We start from the raw sequence: 20291 nt of genomic DNA on the forward strand, positions 1-20291 counted from the left end.
CAGAAACAGGGTAAAACAAGAGAGGGGGGGCAAAATAGTGGAAAAAATTATATTATAAAAGCAGCTATACAGGGAGCACTTATTATAAGGCTATCCCTGTCATATATAGCGCTTTTGGTGTGTGCTGGCAAACTCTCCCTCTGTCTCCCCAAAGGGCTAGTGGGGTCCTGTCTTCGTTAAGAGCATTCCCTGTGTGTCTGCTGTGTGTCGGTACGTGTGTGTCGACATGTATGAGGACGATATTGGTGTGGAGGCGGAGCAATTGCCAAATATGGGGATGTCACCTCCTAGGGGGTCGACACCAGAATGGATGCCTTTATTTATGGAATTACGGGATAGTGTCAACACGCTAAAGCAGTCGTTTGACGACATGAGACGGCCGGACAATCAGTTAGTGCCTGTCCAGGCGCCTCAAACACCGTCAGGGGCTGTAAAACGCCCTTTGCCTCAGTCGGTCGACACAGACCCAGACACAGGCACTGATTCCAGTGGCGACGGTGACGAATCAACCGTATTTTCCAGTAGGGCCACACGTTATATGATTTTGGCAATGAAGGAGGCGTTACATTTAGCTGATACTACAGGTACCACTAAACAGGGTATTATGTGGGGTGTGAAAAAACTACCTATAGTTTTTCCTGAATCAGAAGAACTAAATGATGTATGTGATGAAGCGTGGGTTGCCCCCGATAAAAAGATGCTAATTTCAAAGAAGTTATTGGCTTTATACCCTTTCCCGCCAGAGGTTAGGGCGCGCTGGGAAACACCTCCTAGGGTAGACAAGGCGCTCACACGCTTATCTAAACAAGTGGCGTTACCCTCTCCTGAGACGGCCGCACTTAAAGATCCAGCAGATAGGAGGATGGAAAATATCCAAAAAAGTATATACACACATACAGGTGTTATACTACGACCAGCTATAGCGACAGCCTGGATGTGCAGTGCTGGAGTAGCTTGGTCAGAGTCCCTGATTGAAAATATTGATACCCTGGATAGGGACAATGTTTTACTGTCTTTAGAGCAAATAAAGGATGCATTTCTTTATATGCGTGATGCACAGAGGGATATCTGCACACTGGCATCACGGGTAAGTGCTATGTCCATTTCGGCCAGAAGAAGTTTATGGACGCGACAGTGGTCAGGCGATGCGGACTCAAAACGGCATATGGAAGTTTTGCCGTATAAAGGGGAGGAGTTATTTGGAGTCGGTCTATCAGATTTGGTGGCCACGGCTACAGCCGGGAAATCCACCTTTTTACCTCAAGCTACTCCCCAACAGAAAAAGACACCGACTTTTCAACCGCAGCCCTTTCGTTCCTTTAAAAACAAGAGAGCAAAGGGATATTCATATCTGCCACGAGGCAGAGGAAGGGGGAAGAGACACCAACAGGCAGCTCCTTCCCAGGAACAGAAGCCCTCCCCCGCTTCTACAAAAGCCTCAGCATGACGCTGGGGCTTCTCAAGCGGACTCGGGGGCGGTGGGCGGTCGTCTCAAGAATTTCAGCGCGCAGTGGGCTCACTCGCAGGTAGATCCCTGGATCCTGCAGATAATATCTCAGGGGTACAGGTTGGAACTAGAGACAGATCCGCCTCGCCGTTTCCTGAAGTCTGCTTTACCAACGTCCCCCTCCAAAAGGGAGACGGTTTTGGAAGCCATTCACAAGCTGTACTCTCAGCAGGTGATAGTCAAGGTACCTCTTCTACAACAGGGAAAGGGGTATTATTCCACTCTATTTGTGGTACCGAAGCCGGACGGCTCGGTAAGACCTATTCTAAATCTGAAGTCCTTGAACCTGTACATAAAGAAGTTCAAGTTCAAAATGGAGTCACTCAGAGCAGTGATAGCGAACCTGGAAGAAGGGGACTTTATGGTGTCCTTGGACATCAAGGATGCGTACCTCCACGTTCCAATTTACCCCTCACACCAGGGGTACCTCAGGTTCGTTGTACAAAACTGTCACTATCAGTTTCAGACGCTGCCGTTCGGATTGTCCACGGCACCTCGGGTCTTTACAAAGGTAATGGCCGAGATGATGATTCTTCTTCGAAGAAAAGGCGTATTAATTATCCCATACTTGGACGATCTCCTAATAAGGGCAAGGTCCAGAGAACAGCTAGAGATGGGATTAGCACTGTCTCAAGAAGTGCTAAAACAGCACGGCTGGATTCTGAATATTCCAAAATCCCAGTTAATGCCGACAACTCGTCTGCTGTTCCTAGGGATGATTCTGGACACGGTTCAGAAAAAGGTTTTTCTCCCGGAGGAAAAAGCCAAGGAGTTATCCGAGCTTGTCAGGAACCTCCTAAAACCAGGAAAGGTGTCTGTACATCAATGCACAAGAGTCCTGGGAAAAATGGTGGCTTCTTACGAAGCAATTCCATTCGGCAGATTCCATGCACGAATTTTCCAGAGGGATCTGTTGGACAAATGGTCAGGGTCGCATCTTCAGATGCACCAGCGGATAACCCTGTCTCCAAGGACAAGGGTATCTCTTCTGTGGTGGTTGCAGAGTGCTCATCTATTGGAGGGCCGCAGATTCGGCATACAGGATTGGATCCTGGTGACCACGGACGCCAGCCTGAGAGGCTGGGGAGCAGTCACACAAGGAAGAAACTTCCAGGGAGTGTGGACGAGCCTGGAAACGTCTCTTCACATAAACATTCTGGAACTAAGAACCTCTGCTTCAAGGAAAACCGGTGTTGATCCAGTCGGACAACATCACGGCAGTCACCCATGTAAACAGACAGGGCGGCACAAGAAGCAGGAGTGCAATGGCAGAAGCTGCAAGGATTCTTCGCTGGGCAGAGAATCATGTGATAGCACTGTCAGCAGTGTTCATCCCGGGAGTGGACAACTGGGAAGCAGACTTCCTCAGCAGACACGACCTTCACCCGGGAGAGTGGGGACTTCATCCGGAAGTCTTCCACATGCTGGTAACCCGTTGGGAAAGACCAATGGTGGACATGATGGCGTCTCGCCTCAACAAAAAACTGGACAGGTATTGCGCCAGTCAAGAGATCCGCAGGCAATAGCTGTGGACGCGCTGGTAACGCCTTGGGTGTACCAGTCGGTGTATGTGTTTCCTCCTCTGCCTCTCATACCAAAAGTATTGAGAATTATACGGCAAAGAGGCGTAAGAACGATACTAGTGGTTCCGGATTGGCCAAGAAGGACTTGGTACCCGGAACTTCAAGAGATGATCACGGAAGATCCGTGGCCTCTACCTCTAAGGAGGGACTTGCTTCAGCAGGGTCCCTGTCTGTTTCAAGACTTACCGCGGCTGCGTTTGACGGCATGGCGGTTGAACGCCGGATCCTAAAGGAAAAAGGCATGCCGGAAGAAGTCATTCCTACTTTGATTAAAGCAAGGAAGGAAGTAACCGTGCAACACTATCACCGCATTTGGCGAAGATATGTTGCGTGGTGCGAGGATCGGAGTGCTCCGACGGAGGAATTTCAACTGGGTCGATTCCTACATTTCCTGCAATCAGGATTGTCTATGGGTCTCAAATTGGGATCTATTAAGGTTCAAATTTCGGCCCTGTCGATTTTCTTTCAAAAAGAATTGGCTTCAGTTCCTGAAGTCCAGACTTTTGTTAAGGGAGTGCTGCATATACAGCCTCCTGTGGTGCCTCCAGTGGCACCGTGGGATCTCAATGTGGTTTTGGAATTTCTAAAATCTCATTGGTTTGAACCACTAAAAAAGGTGGATTTAAAATATCTCACATGGAAAGTGACCATGTTACTAGCCCTGGCTTCGGCCAGGAGAGTGTCAGAACTGGCAGCTTTATCTTACAAAAGCCCATATCTGATTTTCCATTCGGACAGGGCAGAACTGCGGACTCGTCCGCATTTTCTCCCTAAGGTGGTGTCAGCATTTCATCTGAACCAGCCTATTGTAGTGCCTGCGGCTACAAGTGACTTGGAGGACTCCAAGTTACTGGACGTTGTCAGAGCATTAAAAATATATATTGCAAGGACAGCTGGAGTCAGAAAATCTGACTCGTTGTTTATATTGTATGCACCCAACAAGATGGGTGCTCCTGCGTCTAAGCAGACGATTGCTCATTGGATCTGTAGCACAATCCAACTTGCACATTCTGTGGCAGGCCTGCCACAGCCTAAATCTGTAAAGGCCCACTCCACAAGGAAGGTGGGCTCATCTTGGGCGGCTGCCCGAGGGGTCTCGGCATTACAACTTTGCCGAGCAGCTACGTGGTCAGGGGAGAACACGTTTGTAAAATTTTACAAATTTGATACTCTGGCTAAGGAGGACCTGGAGTTCTCTCATTCGGTGCTGCAGAGTCATCCGCACTCTCCCGCCCGTTTGGGAGCTTTGGTATAATCCCCATGGTCCTTTCAGGAACCCCAGCATCCACTAGGACGATAGAGAAAATAAGAATTTACTTACCGATAATTCTATTTCTCGGAGTCCGTAGTGGATGCTGGGCGCCCATCCCAAGTGCGGATTATCTGCAATAATTGTACATAGTTATTGTTAACTAATTCGGGTTATTGTTTAGGAAGCCATCTTTCAGAGGCTCCTCTGTTATCATACTGTTAACTGGGTTTGATCACAAGTTGTACGGTGTGATTGGTGTGGCTGGTATGAGTCTTACCCGGGATTCAAAATTCCTCCCTTATTGTGTACGCTCGTCCGGGCACAGTACCTAACTGAGGCTTGGAGGAGGGTCATAGGGGGAGGAGCCAGTGCACACCACCTGATCGGAAAGCTTTACTTTTTGTGCCCTGTCTCCTGCGGAGCCGCTATTCCCCATGGTCCTTTCAGGAACCCCAGCATCCACTACGGACTCCGAGAAATAGAATTATCGGTAAGTAAATTCTTATTTTTTTTTCTACCTCAGGCAGGTACCACAATTCATGCAGGTTTTGCAGGTCAGGTTTTACAGGCAGGCTTTTGAATAGCAGTACAACATTCCAAGTTCTGGTAAAAACAAACAGTACAGGTTCCAAAAGGTTCCTAACGTAACCCCAGACCCCCAATCTATCGCCTGGTCACTTGCTGGCATCAATGACCTCCTACTGAACAAACACATTTTTAAAGGTAGCAGACAAGTTGTAGTGATTAGCCCAGCTGTGGCTTACAACAGACTCTGTTAAAACCCGGACTTGATTCCATCAGACCTATTGCTGCTGCTCCAATCCTGCAAAATCCTGCCATTGCACATTAACCTCGTGGAATTATGCTGTCCCTGCCACACTATCCTTTTCGAAATTTTAGCACTGATGGAATTAAAGCACATTTAGGGGTCTATTCAATTGAGGTCGGAACTGACGTCTAGTCTGAAAGACGGCAGTTTCCGACTTTTTTTAAGGTCGAATCATGATTCAACCTATTCAATGGTACTGCCGTTTTTCCAACTTGTCTGAAAATACGTGGATCTGCGGATTAGCCGCGGATCCACGTGTTTTGTCTGATTTCCTGCCAAATCCGACAGATTAGTCCCGTTTTCGACAAAGTCAATCCGACTTTAAAAAAATTGCCCGCAAATTGAATACTGCATTGTTGGATCCTCTCCGTCGGACACCACCTAAGTATTATTACTGGGGGGGGGATTTTGTTAATTTCACACATTAATTGTTAGAAAAAGCTTTTACTGGAACAGGATAACTTTGCTTATAATCACATAACTCAGCACCATTGATAAATGTATTAAGGCAGTTTTGCATTCATGCGAATGATAGCATGAAGTATTACAGCCTGTTGCTTTTTCTACAGTTGATAGGTTTTTCTTTTTCTGCTAATTTAGGCTCTGAGGAAGAAATGCTTGGATGGGGACAATCTGCACAAAGTGTCAGTCAGAAGGTTTAATTCATTTCAACTTTTCTCAATTATCGAATTAACAAAGGAGGAAATGGAAGAGAAGCAGCACACGTGGCTTCAGTACACTAGTATATTCTTTCCCGAGTACAGTGTTTGTTTAAGGTACTGTTTTACTTATTCTTGTGAATGAATATATATTTGCATGAGGATGCTGCTATTGCTGTAAGGATTTTAAATACTTACTGTACAATTCGCTACAGTGTGATAATTTAGATTCTTCTACCTACAAATGCTATTTTAAATACATTAAGGGGAATTCAATTAGCGGTGAAATTGCGTCAATCTGCCACGATTACCATTTTTGCCTTTTTCGCGGCTATGCACGCTCCCGCGATTCGGCTTATCGTGAAAATTGGTGTCAAAAGTGAAAAATGGGTAAATCTGTCCGTATCCCCCAAAAAAGCTAAACTGACATCGGATAGCATTATAAAAGTTTATTATTGGTTATAATAAATGTATTCCTGGTACTTAAATTGCGTTAAGTGGCTTATATGCATTTTTTAAAGAAATGTACAAAACGATCGAAAACTAAAAAAATTTCCGCAAAAGAAGTGCTAAAATGAAACTTGGGGTACAAAAAATGGGTATAAGTATAGATTTGGGTCATTTTAGGGGATTTTTTTGAAAAAAAATTGGAAACAGACCGATTACACCCACTTGCCAGTCTAAAAACACTTGTCCCACTCATAAAGCACCACAATATACGTGTCCCATACCCAGTACTCTAATTTCCACAATTTTGCCCTTTTTCACCCCCAAAATTACATCTCCTTATTGGCCAATTAAAAATAATTTTAAAAAAAGTCTTAAGTTCAAGGGGTTGTCGTAAGGGTTCAGAACCAAATTACATTTTTAACTTAAACTTGGGGAAAATACCTATTTTATCACCTGCTGAGCTCAGAGTTTGTAAATTTAAAATCGCAGTAAAATTACAGCAATTTTTTTTATGGCTAATTGAATTCCCTCCCCTAAATCTTTTTTTTATTTTTATTGTTTTTTAATTTTAGATGATCCAGGTGAATAGCAAGCAATGTTTAAATCTGAGGGGCTCAGTGGGAAAGAGGCACATGCCACATCTACATGGATTTTGAATGTTTGCTTCCATAAAGTGACTTCTGCCATCTTGCGTCTAATCACTAACTTCTAACATAGTGGCATATGCCCGTTTCTCCCCAGCCACAACATACAAATCCCTGCTATTATATTTCATTGTATTTAAAAAAATAAAAAAAAATAAAAAATTTTGTGGTATGTTCCTCTTTTTTCCATTGAGCACCTCATATGTGCATGTATATAACAATATATGTTCTGTGTCTGCTGCATGTACAGTAGACTGCAACATAGGTGTCTTTATATGCATTGACTATGGAGGAGATTTATTAAAAATAAATAGTTGAGGTGTTGCCCACAGCAGCCAATCACATACTAAGGGCGGGATGCAATGATGTCCAAGTTCAGCGGCCATGCGGAATACCGGACGAACTTAGATAGAACTTATATAATCATTTACAAGGCTAAATCATGCCTTGTAAATGATTTGCACCTTTAAAAAAAAAAAAAAAAAAAAATGTACGAGTTCGGCCAGCATCCTGCACGGTCGTTGACCTCTGACTTCATTAAATCCTGCCCTATATATTATTTATAAAATACTTTCTATTAAAATAACAGCTATACTCTGATTAATCTGTCTACTTTACAAGGTTTGGTAAACATTTGGTAGATGTGCAGATATATTCAGACAATTCAGGAAATAAACTTGTCATCTATCGGGAACACAGAGTCCCTCACTTTATTTAACTTCTTGAAAGTTAGGACACACTCTGCAGGAGATGGCTTACTGCACTCATTTTTCTAAAATATGTATATCCCAAGTGCCCTATCACTTATGTAAACATATTGTAATGCTGTTAGGAACACAATAAGCACAGCCTGGCCTCCTCTATTAAAAAACAAAACAAAAGCAAAACAACAAAAAAACTTTGGGAGTAATAATAGGCTTGCAGTAAGGACCAGTTTCAGTACCAAGATACAAGTAGAGTCAAACTGACAGCCAAGAAATGTATGGAAGAATCTGAGATGGTGGCAATGTTCATCAGAAATCAAGATGCGAACAAATAAGGCTTGGTAGCACACCTATGACAAGGATTAGCACAAGAATATTTAGAGCATGGTGAAAATAATATTCATTTAAACTCTGTAGAAATTAAAGCAATTTAGCATGGAATGCAAGCATTCTAAGGACGGATTTTTTTTTTACACGAGCCATAAAGTGTGTTCACACAATAAGACAGTGATGTCCTTACTCCACCAGCAGGCTGGCACAAGACTTGGATCATGATAAAATAAGCAAGAATAGTTCTTTAATAAGCAGAGGAAAACATACCTCAGTATCTGTAATTTGTGATGGAGATTATCCTAAGCAAGAAGAGTGTATATTCAGGAGAATTGAAATCCCATCAGGAAGCGTTCCCATTACTAGCGGACAATTCCAGAACCCCACAGATAGACTTGTCTACAAATCAGAATGCAAATCTTACCCTGTGTCAGCTGTCAAGCACTTTTAAAAATAGATGCAATAACAGGACACTGAGGAAAAGATTATGATACCTGTTCTTGCCTCTAGGGAAGCTCCAGCAAGAGAAGGTGTAAGTCATAGCAATAAAGAAATCTGGCCAAGGAAAAATTGGGGTTCTCATGCAATAAAAAATGGCATTGAAAGAGTCAAGGTCTAGTAGGTCTCTTCCAAACCTTTGGTGTTGTCTTTGTCGGTTTAATTTACAGAGACACAGTTTTTCAGAATGGTATTAAAACTGTTTATACAGTTCTTCATCAAGATTCCAAAATTCACAAGAAAATAAACCAACATGGTGGTAGTCATAGAAATTTAAAATCACAAGATAATACAACTTTGAAGACCTTGAATCTAATTTGAAATTTGAGAAAGGGGATGGTAGTAGTGAATGGCGGCTTGGCAGTCTGCAAAGAAGGAGAGGAAAGAAGGGGGGGTGGGGGGGTAGAGGGTGGATCCAGGAGGGCCTAAAGTGTCTAGGCAAAAAGATCCAAGGAAAATCTTCTGAAACGAAATCGGACTCTAGTCAAGAAATGGACTCTAGTCAAGAAATGGACTCCCTAACTGTAATGCCATGCATGTTCGGATTCTGTCCAATGCAGGAGACCAAAGGAGGCCAAGAGGTTCAATAAGGAGTGCAAAAATCAGGGTAGATAAAGAACGACTTTGTCGTGTATAATTATTAATCTTAAACTGGGTAGAAGTCACACCATTGGCCGATACCATTGCCCATAATGGAGTGATGTAAAGCCAGAGTATCATAAAGAAACTTTTTCCATCAAAGCCCACTGAACCAAGTACTCTGCATATAAAAGACCAGGAAACAATGCATTTTCAACAGTGATAGACAACAGATTGAGTCTATTGGATAAGACCTTGGCATAAATCTTAACATCAACGTTAAGGAAAGAGATTGGCCTATAATTGGCACAGAAAGTGGGATTTTTAATAGTGTTACTTTGTGCTATTTTGTATTTGGCCTGCAGTATCTCTGTGTCACCAGTGGTGCTGCTATGACAGTCTGATATTTTCTTCTTACTGAAGGAGTTAATCTGTCTTCCCTGTTAATCACTTGCACTTGCCTCACTGACATTTTTTTTATTGAATATGTGCAAATATATTATGGGGGACAACAAAGGGGATGAAAAAAACAAAAGATATATAGCAGAGACAGGTCATCTATTGACATTAAACAAATAAATGAAACACCTATAATGTCAATAAATTAGACATCCTGTTCCACCATTGAAGACTTATTTAGATTAAAAGGAGCAGAGGGGCTACGCGAAATGGTTAGCAATGGGTGTACCCTAACCTTCTGTGACATATAGATGCCATTGAAACTACTTCATAATTGGGGTGGAAAGTGGCGTAGAGTATGGTACCTCTTTAGTCTCAATTTCAAAGTGTAATTGAATTTTGAAAACCACTTTAGTAAATGGGGGTAGAGAAGGAGATTTCCAGCGCTGAGCCCTAGCAGATAGCATAACGGCGGATTTGAGAACCCTGGTGGGAAACCAATGCAGAAGAGCTAAGTAGGGGTCTGGGGTTAAAGTGATGCCTAATATGTCCTGTATAAAGGCATACACCTCCATCAAAACAGAGCAGTCGTAGGCCACATCTTATGAAATTTAGAGGGAGTCAAGTATAATTTCTCTATCGTCCTAGTGGATGCTGGGGTTCCTGAAAGGACCATGGGGAATAGCGGCTCCGCAGGAGACAGGGCACAAAAAGTAAAGCTTTTCCAGATCAGGTGGTGTGCACTGGCTCCTCCCCCCATGACCCTCCTCCAGACTCCAGTTAGATTTTTGTGCCCGGCCGAGAAGGGTGCAATCTAGGTGGCTCTCCTAAAGAGCTGCTTAGAAAAAGTTTAGCTAGGTTTTTTATTTTACAGTGATTCCTGCTGGCAACAGGATCACTGCAGCGAGGGACTGAGGGGAGAAGGAGTCAACTCACCTGCGTGCAGGATGGATTGGCTTCTTGGCTACTGGACATCAAGCTCCAGAGGGACGATCACAGGTACAGCCTGGATGGTCACCGGAGCCGCGCCGCCGGCCCCCTTGCAGATGCTGAAGTCAGAAGAGGTCCAGAATCGGCGGCTGAAGACTCCTGCAGTCTTCTAAAGATAGCGCACAGCACTGCAGCTGTGCGCCATTTTCCTCTCAGCACACTTCACACGCGGTCACTGAGGGTGCAGGGCGCTGGGGGGGGGCGCCCTGGGAGGCAAATGTAACCTATATAAAGGCTAAAAATACCTCACATATAGCCCCCAGAGGCTATATGGAGATATTTAACCCCTGCCTGATTTCTCTAAATAGCGGGAGACGAGCCCGCCAGAAAAGGGGCGGGGCCTATCTCCTCAGCACACGGCGCCATTTCCTCTCACAGCTCCGCTGGTCAGGACGGCTCCCAAGTCTCTCCCCTGCACTGCACTACAGAAACAGGGTAAAACAGAGAGGGGGGGCAAATTTATGGCGATATTTTGATATAACAAAGCAGCTATAAGGGAGCACTTATTATAAGGCTATCCCTGATATATATATATAGCGCTTTTGGTGTGTGCTGGCAAACTCTCCCTCTGTCTCCCCAAAGGGCTAGTGGGTCCTGTCTTCGTTAGGAGCATTCCCTGTGTGTCTGCTGTGTGTCGGTACGTGTGTGTCGACATGTATGAGGACGATATTGGCGTGGAGGCGGAGCAATTGCCAAATATGAGGATGTCACCCCCTAGGGAGTCGACACCGGAATGGATGCCTTTATTTATGGAACTACGGGATAGTGTCAACACGCTAAAGCAGTCGTTTGACGACATGAGACGGCCGGACAATCAATTAGTGCCTGTCCAGGCGACTCAAACACCGTCAGGGGCTGTGAAACGCCCTTTGCCTCAGTCGGTCGACACAGACCCAGACACAGGCGATGACTCCAGTGGTGACGGTGACGAATCAACCGTATTTTCCAGTAGGGCCACACGTTATATGATTTTGGCAATGAAGGAGGCGTTACATTTAGCTGATACTACAGGTACCACTAAACAGGGTATTATGTGGGGTGTGAAAAAACTACCTATAGTTTTTCCTGAATCAGAAGAATTAAATGACGTGTGTAATGAAGCGTGGGTTGCCCCTGATAAAAAGCTGATAATTTCAAAGAAATTATTGGCATTATACCCTTTCCCGCCAGAGGTTAGGGAGCGCTGGGAAACACCTCCTAGGGTGGACAAGGCGCTAACACGCTTATCTAAACAAGTGGCGTTACCCTCTCCTGAGACGGCCGCACTTAAAGATCCATCAGATAGGAGGATGGAAAATATCCAAAAAAGTATATACACACATGCAGGTGTTATACTACGACCAGCTATAGCGACTGCCTGGATGTGCAGTGCTGGGGTAGTTTGGTCAGAGTCCCTGATTGAAAATATTGATACCCTGGACAGGGACAATATTTTACTGTCGTTAGAGCAAATAAAGGATGCATTTCTTTATATGCGTGATGCACAGAGGGATATCTGCACACTGGCATCACGGGTAAGTGCTATGTCCATTTCGGCCAGAAGAACTTTATGGACGCGACAGTGGACAGGCGATGCGGATTCAAAACGGCATATGGAAGTTTTGCAGTATAAAGGGGAGGAGTTATTTGGAGTCGGTCTATCAGATTTGGTGGCCACGGCTACAGCCGGGAAATCCACCTTTCTACCTCAAGTCACTCCCCAACAGAAAAAGGCACCGACCTTTCAACCGCAGCCCTTTCGTTCCTTTAAAAATAAGAGAGCAAAGGGCTATTCATATCTGCCACGAGGCAGAGGTCGAGGGAAGAGACAGCAACAGGCAGCTCCTTCCCAGGAACAGAAGCCCTCCCCGGCTTCTACAAAAGCCTCAGCATGACGCTGGGGCTTCTCAAGCGGACTCGGGGACGGTGGGGGGTCGTCTCAAAAATTACAGCGCGCAGTGGGCTCACTCGCAAGTAGATCCCTGGATCCTGCAGATAATATCTCAGGGGTACAGGTTGGAATTAGAGACAGATCCACCTCGCCGTTTCCTGAAGTCTGCTTTACCAACGTCCCCCTCCGAAAGGGAGACGGTTTTGGAAGCCATTCACAAGCTGTACTCTCAGCAGGTGATAGTCAAGGTACCTCTTCTACAACAAGGGAAGGGGTATTATTCCACTCTTTTTGTGGTACCGAAGCCGGATGGCTCGGTAAGGCCTATTCTAAATCTGAAGTCCTTGAACCTGTACATAAAGAAGTTCAAGTTCAAGATGGAGTCACTCAGAGCAGTGATAGCGAACCTGGAAGAGGGGGACTTTATGGTATCCTTGGACATCAAGGATGCGTATCTCCACGTTCCAATTTACCCCTCACACCAGGGGTACCTCAGGTTCGTTGTACAAAACTGTCGCTATCAGTTTCAGACGCTGCCGTTCGGATTGTCCACGGCACCTCGGGTCTTTACAAAGGTAATGGCCGAGATGATGATTCTTCTTCGAAGAAAAGGCGTATTAATTATCCCATACTTGGACGATCTCCTAATAAGGGCAAGGTCCAGAGAACAGCTAGAGATGGGATTAGCACTGTCTCAAGAAGTGCTAAAACAGCACGGGTGGATTCTGAATATTCCAAAATCCCAGTTAATGCCGACAACTCGTCTGCTGTTCCTAGGGATGATTCTGGACACGGTTCAGAAAAAGGTTTTTCTCCCGGAGGAAAAAGCCAAGGAGTTATCCGAGCTTGTCAGGAACCTCCTAAAACCAGGAAAGGTGTCTGTACATCAATGCACAAGAGTCCTGGGAAAAATGGTGGCTTCTTACGAAGCAATTCCATTCGGCAGATTCCACGCAAGAATTTTCCAAAGGGATCTGTTGGACAAATGGTCAGGGTCGCATCTTCAGATGCACCTACGGATAACCCTGTCTCCAAGGACAAGGGTGTCTCTTCTGTGGTGGTTGCAGAGTCCTCATCTATTGGAGGGCCGCAGATTCGGCATACAGGATTGGATCCTGGTGACCACGGACGCCAGCCTGAGAGGCTGGGGAGCAGTCACACAAGGAAGAAACTTCCAGGGAGTATGGACGAGCCTGGAAACGTCTCTTCACATAAACATTCTGGAACTAAGAGCAATATACAATGCTCTAAGCCAGGCAGAACCTCTGCTTCAAGGAAAACCGGTGTTGATCCAGTCGGACAACATCACGGCAGTCGCCCATGTGAACAGACAGGGCGGCACAAGAAGCAGGAGTGCAATGGCAGAAGCTGCAAGGATTCTTCGCTGGGCGGAGAATCATGTGATAGCACTGTCAGCAGTGTTCATCCCGGGAGTGGACAACTGGGAAGCAGACTTCCTCAGCAGACACGATCTTCACCCGGGAGAGTGGGGACTTCATCCAGAAGTCTTCCACATGCTGGTAACCCGTTGGGAAAGACCAATGGTGGACATGATGGCGTCTCGCCTCAACAAAAAACTGGACAGGTATTGCGCCAGGTCAAGAGATCCGCAGGCAATAGCTGTGGACGCGCTGGTAACGCCTTGGGTGTACCAGTCGGTATATGTGTTTCCTCCTCTGCCTCTCATACCAAAAGTTTTGAGAATTATACGGCAAAGAGGCGTGAGAACGATACTAGTGGTTCCGGATTGGCCAAGAAGGACTTGGTACCCGGAACTTCAAGAGATGATCACGGAAGATCCGTGGCCTCTACCTCTAAGGAGGGACTTGCTTCAGCAGGGTCCCTGTCTGTTTCAAGACTTACCGCGGCTGCGTTTGACGGCATGGCGGTTGAACGCCGGATCCTAAAGGAAAAAGGCATGCCGGAAGAAGTCATTCCTACTTTGATTAAAGCAAGGAAGGAAGTAACCGTGCAACATTATCACCGAATTTGGCGAAAATATGTTGCGTGGTGCGAAGATCGGAGTGTTCCGACGGAGGAATTTCAACTGGGTCGATTCCTACATTTCCTGCAATCAGGATTGTCTATGGGTCTCAAATTGGGATCTATTAAGGTTCAAATTTCGGCCCTGTCGATTTTCTTTCAAAAAGAATTGGCTTCAGTCCCTGAAGTCCAGACCTTTGTTAAGGGAGTGCTGCATATACAGCCTCCTGTGGTGCCTCCAGTGGCACCGTGGGATCTCAATGTGGTTTTGGACTTTCTAAAATCTCATTGGTTTGAACCACTAAAAAAGGTGGATTTGAAATATCTCACATGGAAAGTGACCATGCTTCTAGCCCTGGCTTCGGCCAGGAGAGTGTCAGAACTGGCAGCTTTATCTTACAAAAGCCCATATCTGATTTTCCATTCGGACAGGGCAGAACTGCGGACTCGTCCGCATTTTCTCCCTAAGGTGGTGTCAGCATTTCATCTGAACCAGCCTATTGTAGTGCCTGCGGCTACAAGTGACTTGGAGGACTCCAAGTTACTGGACGTTGTCAGAGCATTAAAAATATATATTGCAAGGACAGCTGGAGTCAGAAAATCTGACTCGTTGTTTATATTGTATGCACCCAACAAGATGGGTGCTCCTGCGTCTAAGCAGACGATTGCTCGTTGGATCTGTAGCACAATCCAACTTGCACATTCTGTGGCAGGCCTGCCACAGCCTAAATCTGTAAAGGCCCACTCCACAAGGAAGGTGGGCTCATCTTGGGCGGCTGCCCGAGGGGTCTCGGCATTACAACTTTGCCGAGCAGCTACGTGGTCAGGGGAGAACACGTTTGTAAAATTTTACAAATTTGATACTCTGGCTAAGGAGGACCTGGAGTTCTCTCATTCGGTGCTGCAGAGTCATCCGCACTCTCCCGCCCGTTTGGGAGCTTTGGTATAATCCCCATGGTCCTTTCAGGAACCCCAGCATCCACTAGGACGATAGAGAAAATAAGATTTTACTTACCGATAAATCTATTTCTCGGAGTCCGTAGTGGATGCTGGGCGCCCATCCCAAGTGCGGATTATCTGCAATAATTGTACATAGTTATTGTTAACTAATTCGGGTTATTGTTGAAGGAAGCCATCTTTCAGAGGCTCCGCTGTTATCATACTGTTAACTGGGTTTAGATCACAAGTTGTACGGTGTGATTGGTGTGGCTGGTATGAGTCTTACCCGGGATTCAAAATCCTCCCTTATTGTGTACGCTCGTCCGGGCACAGTACCTAACTGGAGTCTGGAGGAGGGTCATGGGGGGAGGAGCCAGTGCACACCACCTGATCTGGAAAAGCTTTACTTTTTGTGCCCCGTCTCCTGCGGAGCCGCTATTCCCCATGGTCCTTTCAGGAACCCCAGCATCCACTACGGACTCCGAGAAATAGATTTATCGGTAAGTAAAATCTTATTTTAATGTTTTAACGTGCATTTCAGTGTGATTAGCGCACTTCAAAAGTGAAAAGGAGGAAAGATGGGTAAATTCCCACTAAGGGTAAAGGTACATTGTAGGTCAGTTTCCCATTTTAGCTGAACCGAAGACTTATCTGTCAAGTCTGGAGGTGACAATAAGCAGTACCAATATGATTTGGCACCACAGGAGATATTAGACAGTCAATTCAAAACTTGATTCTGGGGCATCCAAATAGTAGTGAGGCTAGTATTCATTCGGTCAACCCAATTTTCAAAACTGAACATAATAAAACCAAGCTGGGGGACCTAAATAAAATTTAGGACCTTATTCAGCTTCAGTTGCAGTTTTGCTAAAAAAGCAAAACTGCAACTGCTTGCACTCGCATGCTAGGGGCTGGCCAGCACAGGGCAAGGCTACCCAGCACATGTCCGCCCCAAAAACAGCCTGGGCCCGCCCTCGTTTTCGCCACCACGCCTCCGCAATGCCATAATGTCGCACCTCCCCTCGCCACTGTCAATCAAAATGTAATTAGATCCTCCTTGGATGTGATCGCATGCTGCGCACACGCAGATGGCAGTTAATTGGCAATTTGCATTTGTGCAGCATTTCGATTGAATTTGAATAAGGTCCCAAGCACAAAGGTCAATAAAAGGGAGAATAGATAATGGGGAAAAGAAATCTCAACACCCAGGTGCATCCAGTAGGTGATGTACAGATCTATCTAAAGTCCTGGTAGAGAGGGTAAAATCAAAACGAGTTGGAAGCCTAATATGCCAAAACTTTAGAGTATCTGAAACAGCTGTAGGGAATAACTGAAGTTTTGGGTTAAACTGATTGCAAAACCATGGAGGAGGGCATGTTCCAGGTCCACCAAAGGTTTATATTGGGGTGGACCAGTCACTTAGTTGATAGAGGAAGGTTGCCTAATAGAAATATAGAATTTGACGGCAGATAAGTACTGCTTGGCCCATCTAGTCTGCCTATATACATGCAACCTACTGATCATATTTGTTGGAAGGCAATTTACCTACCAGTATATTTCTCTTACGTCCTAGAGGATGCTGGGGACTCCAAAAGGACCATGGGGTATAGACGGGATCCACAGGAGCTTGGGCACACTAAAAAGACTTAAGACTGGGTGTGAACTGGCTCCTCCCTCTATGCCCCTCCTCCAGACTTCAGTTAGACTTTGTGCCCAGTAGTGACTGGATGCACACTAGGGGAGCTCTACTGAGTTTCTCTAGAAAATACTTTTTGTTAGGTTTTTTATTTTCAGGGAGACCTGCTGGCTACAGACTCCCTGCAGCGTGGGAGTGAGGGGAGAGAAGCAGGACCTACTTCTGTGAGTTTCAAGGCTCTGCTTCTCGGCTACTGGACACCATTAGCTCCAGAGGGTTCGATCACTTGGTGCGCCTAGCTGCTTGTTCCCGGAGCTACGCCGTCACCCCCTCACAGAAGCCAGAAGACAGAAGTCGGGTGAGTATGAGAAGATCAGAAGACTTCAGGACGGCAGAAGACTTCAGTGACGGAAGGTACAGCACTGCGGTAACGCTCTGCTCCATGCTCCCACACACATCACCAACGGTATTTCACTGGGTGCAGGGCGCGGGGGGGGGGGGGGGGGGGCACCGTGTACAGACCCCCGCCGGCATTTTTAAACAGTTTTGAATTTGGCGGGCCCGCAGCTTACCGGCGCCATTTTCCCTGCAACACGCGGCTGAGGGATAGAGACGCCGCGGGGACCTCCACGCTTCTCCAAGTAACGGGGGGGGGGGGGCTTTTTCAGAGGGGGGCCGCAGTGTGGTGCTTAATAGTGAGATAAGGCAGCGCTGGGTACATATATCGTTTTTTGCGATGTATGGGCGCTGAGGTGTGAGCTGGCATACTCCCTCTGTGTCCTCTATCTGGGCTTTATTGTAGGCCTGTCACCTAGCAGGGACGTTCTGTGTGTTGTGGTGTGTCGGTACTACGTGTCGGCATGTCTGAGGCTGAAGCTTATTCACCGGAGGAGGTTATTGGGGGAGCGGATGCGGGGCTAGAGTTGGGACTCTCGACGCAGCCGACACCTGATTTGCTAGCATTGCTCAGTACGATAAACTCAAATGTAGCTTCCTTATCAAAGAGATTAGATAAGTCTGAGGCACAGACCCAGGTGTGGAAAAAGTCCATGGAAGAGGCTTTGTCTCAGGTTCAGACCCCGTCTGGGGTGCAAAAGCGGCCATTTACTCAGGTGGTAGATACTGATACCGACACGGACTCTGATTCCGACGTCGATTTCACTGAGGCAGCGTTACATCCACGTTTAGTTAAGAGTATTCAGTACATGATTGTGGCTATAAAAGATGTTTTACACATTTCTGATGAACCTGCGGTACAGGAAACTAGGATTTGCTTGTTCAAGGGAAAATAACCTGAGGTGAAATTTCCCCCCTCTCATGAAATGAATACTCTTTGTGAAAAGGCTTAGGAGTCGCCGGATAAGAGGTGGCAGATTCCCAAGAGGATTTACATGGCGTATCCTTTCCCCTCTGATGATAGAGAAAAATGAGAGGCATCTCCAACTGTTGACAAAGCTTTATCTCGTTTGTCTAAGAAAGTGGCGCTTCCGTCTCCTGACACGGCAGCTCTCAAAGATCCGGCGGATCGCAAGCTGGAGACGTCTCTGAAGTCTATCTTCGCTAATTCAGGTGCATTGCTCAGACCCGCTGTGGCGTCGGTATGGGTGAGTAGTGCTATTGCTAAATGGGCTGAGAATTTAGCTAATGATATGGATACTCTGGATAAAGATAATGTCCTTCTAACTCTTGGTTATATTAAGGACGCTGCAGATTACATAAAGGATGCGGCGAGGGACGTCTGTCTCTTGGGTTCAAGAACCAATGCCATGTCGATATCAGCCAGGAGGGCCCTGTGGATCCATCAATGGAACGCTGATACCGACTCCAAGAGGGCTATGGAAGCGCTACCCTTCAAAGGTACTGTCTTGTTTGGGGACGGCTTGGCTGACCTGGTCTCGACCGCAATTGCGGGTAAGTCCTCTTTTCTTCCTTATGTTCCCACACAACAGAAAAAGGCACCACATCAGCAGATGCAGTCCTTTCGTCACAATAAGTACAGGCGTGGAAAAGGCTCGTCCTTCCTCGCTTCAAAAGGTAGAGGAAGGGGAAGGAAACCTTCTGCAGGTTCAGGCGCCCAGGACCAAAAGTCCTCCCTTGCTGCTACCAAGTCCACCGCATGACGCTGGGGCTTCCCTGGGGGAGTCCGAACCGGTGGGGGGCCGTCTACGAAGTTTCAGTCAGGTCTGGATTCAATCGGGCCTGGATCCCTGGGTACTAGAGATCGTGTCTCAGGGATACAAACTGGAGTTTCAGGAGATGCCCCCTCACCGGTTCTTCATTTCGGCATTACCAGTAGGTCTTCCAGACAGGGAGGTGGTGCTAGCAGCGATTCAAAAACTGTGTCTACAGAGGGTCATTATTCCCGTTCCCTCGTCTCAGCGGGGGGAGGGGTTCTACTCGAGCCTCTTTGTTGTGCCGAAACCGGACGGTTCGGTCAGACCAATTCTAAATTTAAATTCCCTCAATCCATACTTGAAAGTTTTCAAGTTCAAGATGGAATTCCTTCGAGCTGTGATCTCCAGCCTAGAAGGGGGGGTTTTTATGGCGTCAGTCGACATAAAGGATGCCTACTTACATGTCCCGATTTATCCTCCGCATCAGGCTTTCCTCAGGTTTGCGATACAGGATTCTCATTACCAATTTCAGACGTTGCCGTTTGGGCTTTCCACGGCTCCGAGGATTTTCACCAAGGTCATGGCGGAAATGATGGTGCTTCTTCGCAAACAAGGGGTTTCAATTATCCCGTACTTGGACGATCTCCTGATAAAGGCGAGGTCCAAGGAACGATTACTGAAAAGTGTGGAGTTGTCTCTATCGGTCCTGCGACAACACGGATGGGTCCTCAATTTGCCGAAATCCCAGTTGATTCCGACCACTCGGCTTATGTTTCTGGGCATGATTCTGGACACGGAGTTACAGAAGGTATTCCTTCCAGAAGAAAAGGCTCTGGAATTGCAGACGATGGTCAGAGAACTTCTGAAGCCGTCGAGTGTGTTGATACATCATTGTACTCGGGTACTGGGGAAGATGATTGCGGCGTACGAAGCCATTCAATACGGCAGATTTCACGCCCGCGTGTTTCAGTGGGACTTGCTGAGCAAATGGTCCGGGTCTCATCTACACATTCACCGGAAGATAAGTTTATCTCCCAGAGCCAGAATTTCTCTCCTGTGGTGGCTACAAGTGAATCACCTCCTGGGGGGACGTCGATTCGGTATCCAGGAGTGGGTACTTCTGACAACAGATGCAAGTCTCCGGGGCTGGGGCGCAGTCACCCAAGGAAGAAATTTCCAGGGAAAATGGTCGCCCCAGGAAGCCTGTCTCCACATAAATGTTCTAGAGTTAAGAGCCATTTACAACGGCCTGCTCCAAGCAAGAAGTCTTTTTCAGGGTCGACCGGTCCTGGTACAGTCAGACAACATCACAGCGGTGGCCCATA

The 20291-nt window shown here is 46.3% G+C and overlaps 1 protein-coding gene across 1 annotated transcript in view; it reads left to right on the forward strand.

The window, feature by feature from the left end:
• CAMKMT (calmodulin-lysine N-methyltransferase) overlaps window positions 1–20291 on the forward strand; it is a 984732-nt gene that overhangs the window by 69511 nt on the left and 894930 nt on the right. The window contains exon 2 of the mRNA XM_063918373.1: window positions 5772–5947. Coding sequence (XP_063774443.1) covers window positions 5772–5947 — 176 coding nt within the window. The remainder of the gene's footprint in view (window positions 1–5771; window positions 5948–20291) is intronic.

The sequence above is a fragment of the Pseudophryne corroboree genome, chromosome 4 (genome assembly GCF_028390025.1).
Source record: "Pseudophryne corroboree isolate aPseCor3 chromosome 4, aPseCor3.hap2, whole genome shotgun sequence".
NCBI classification, from domain to species: Eukaryota; Metazoa; Chordata; class Amphibia; order Anura; family Myobatrachidae; genus Pseudophryne; species Pseudophryne corroboree.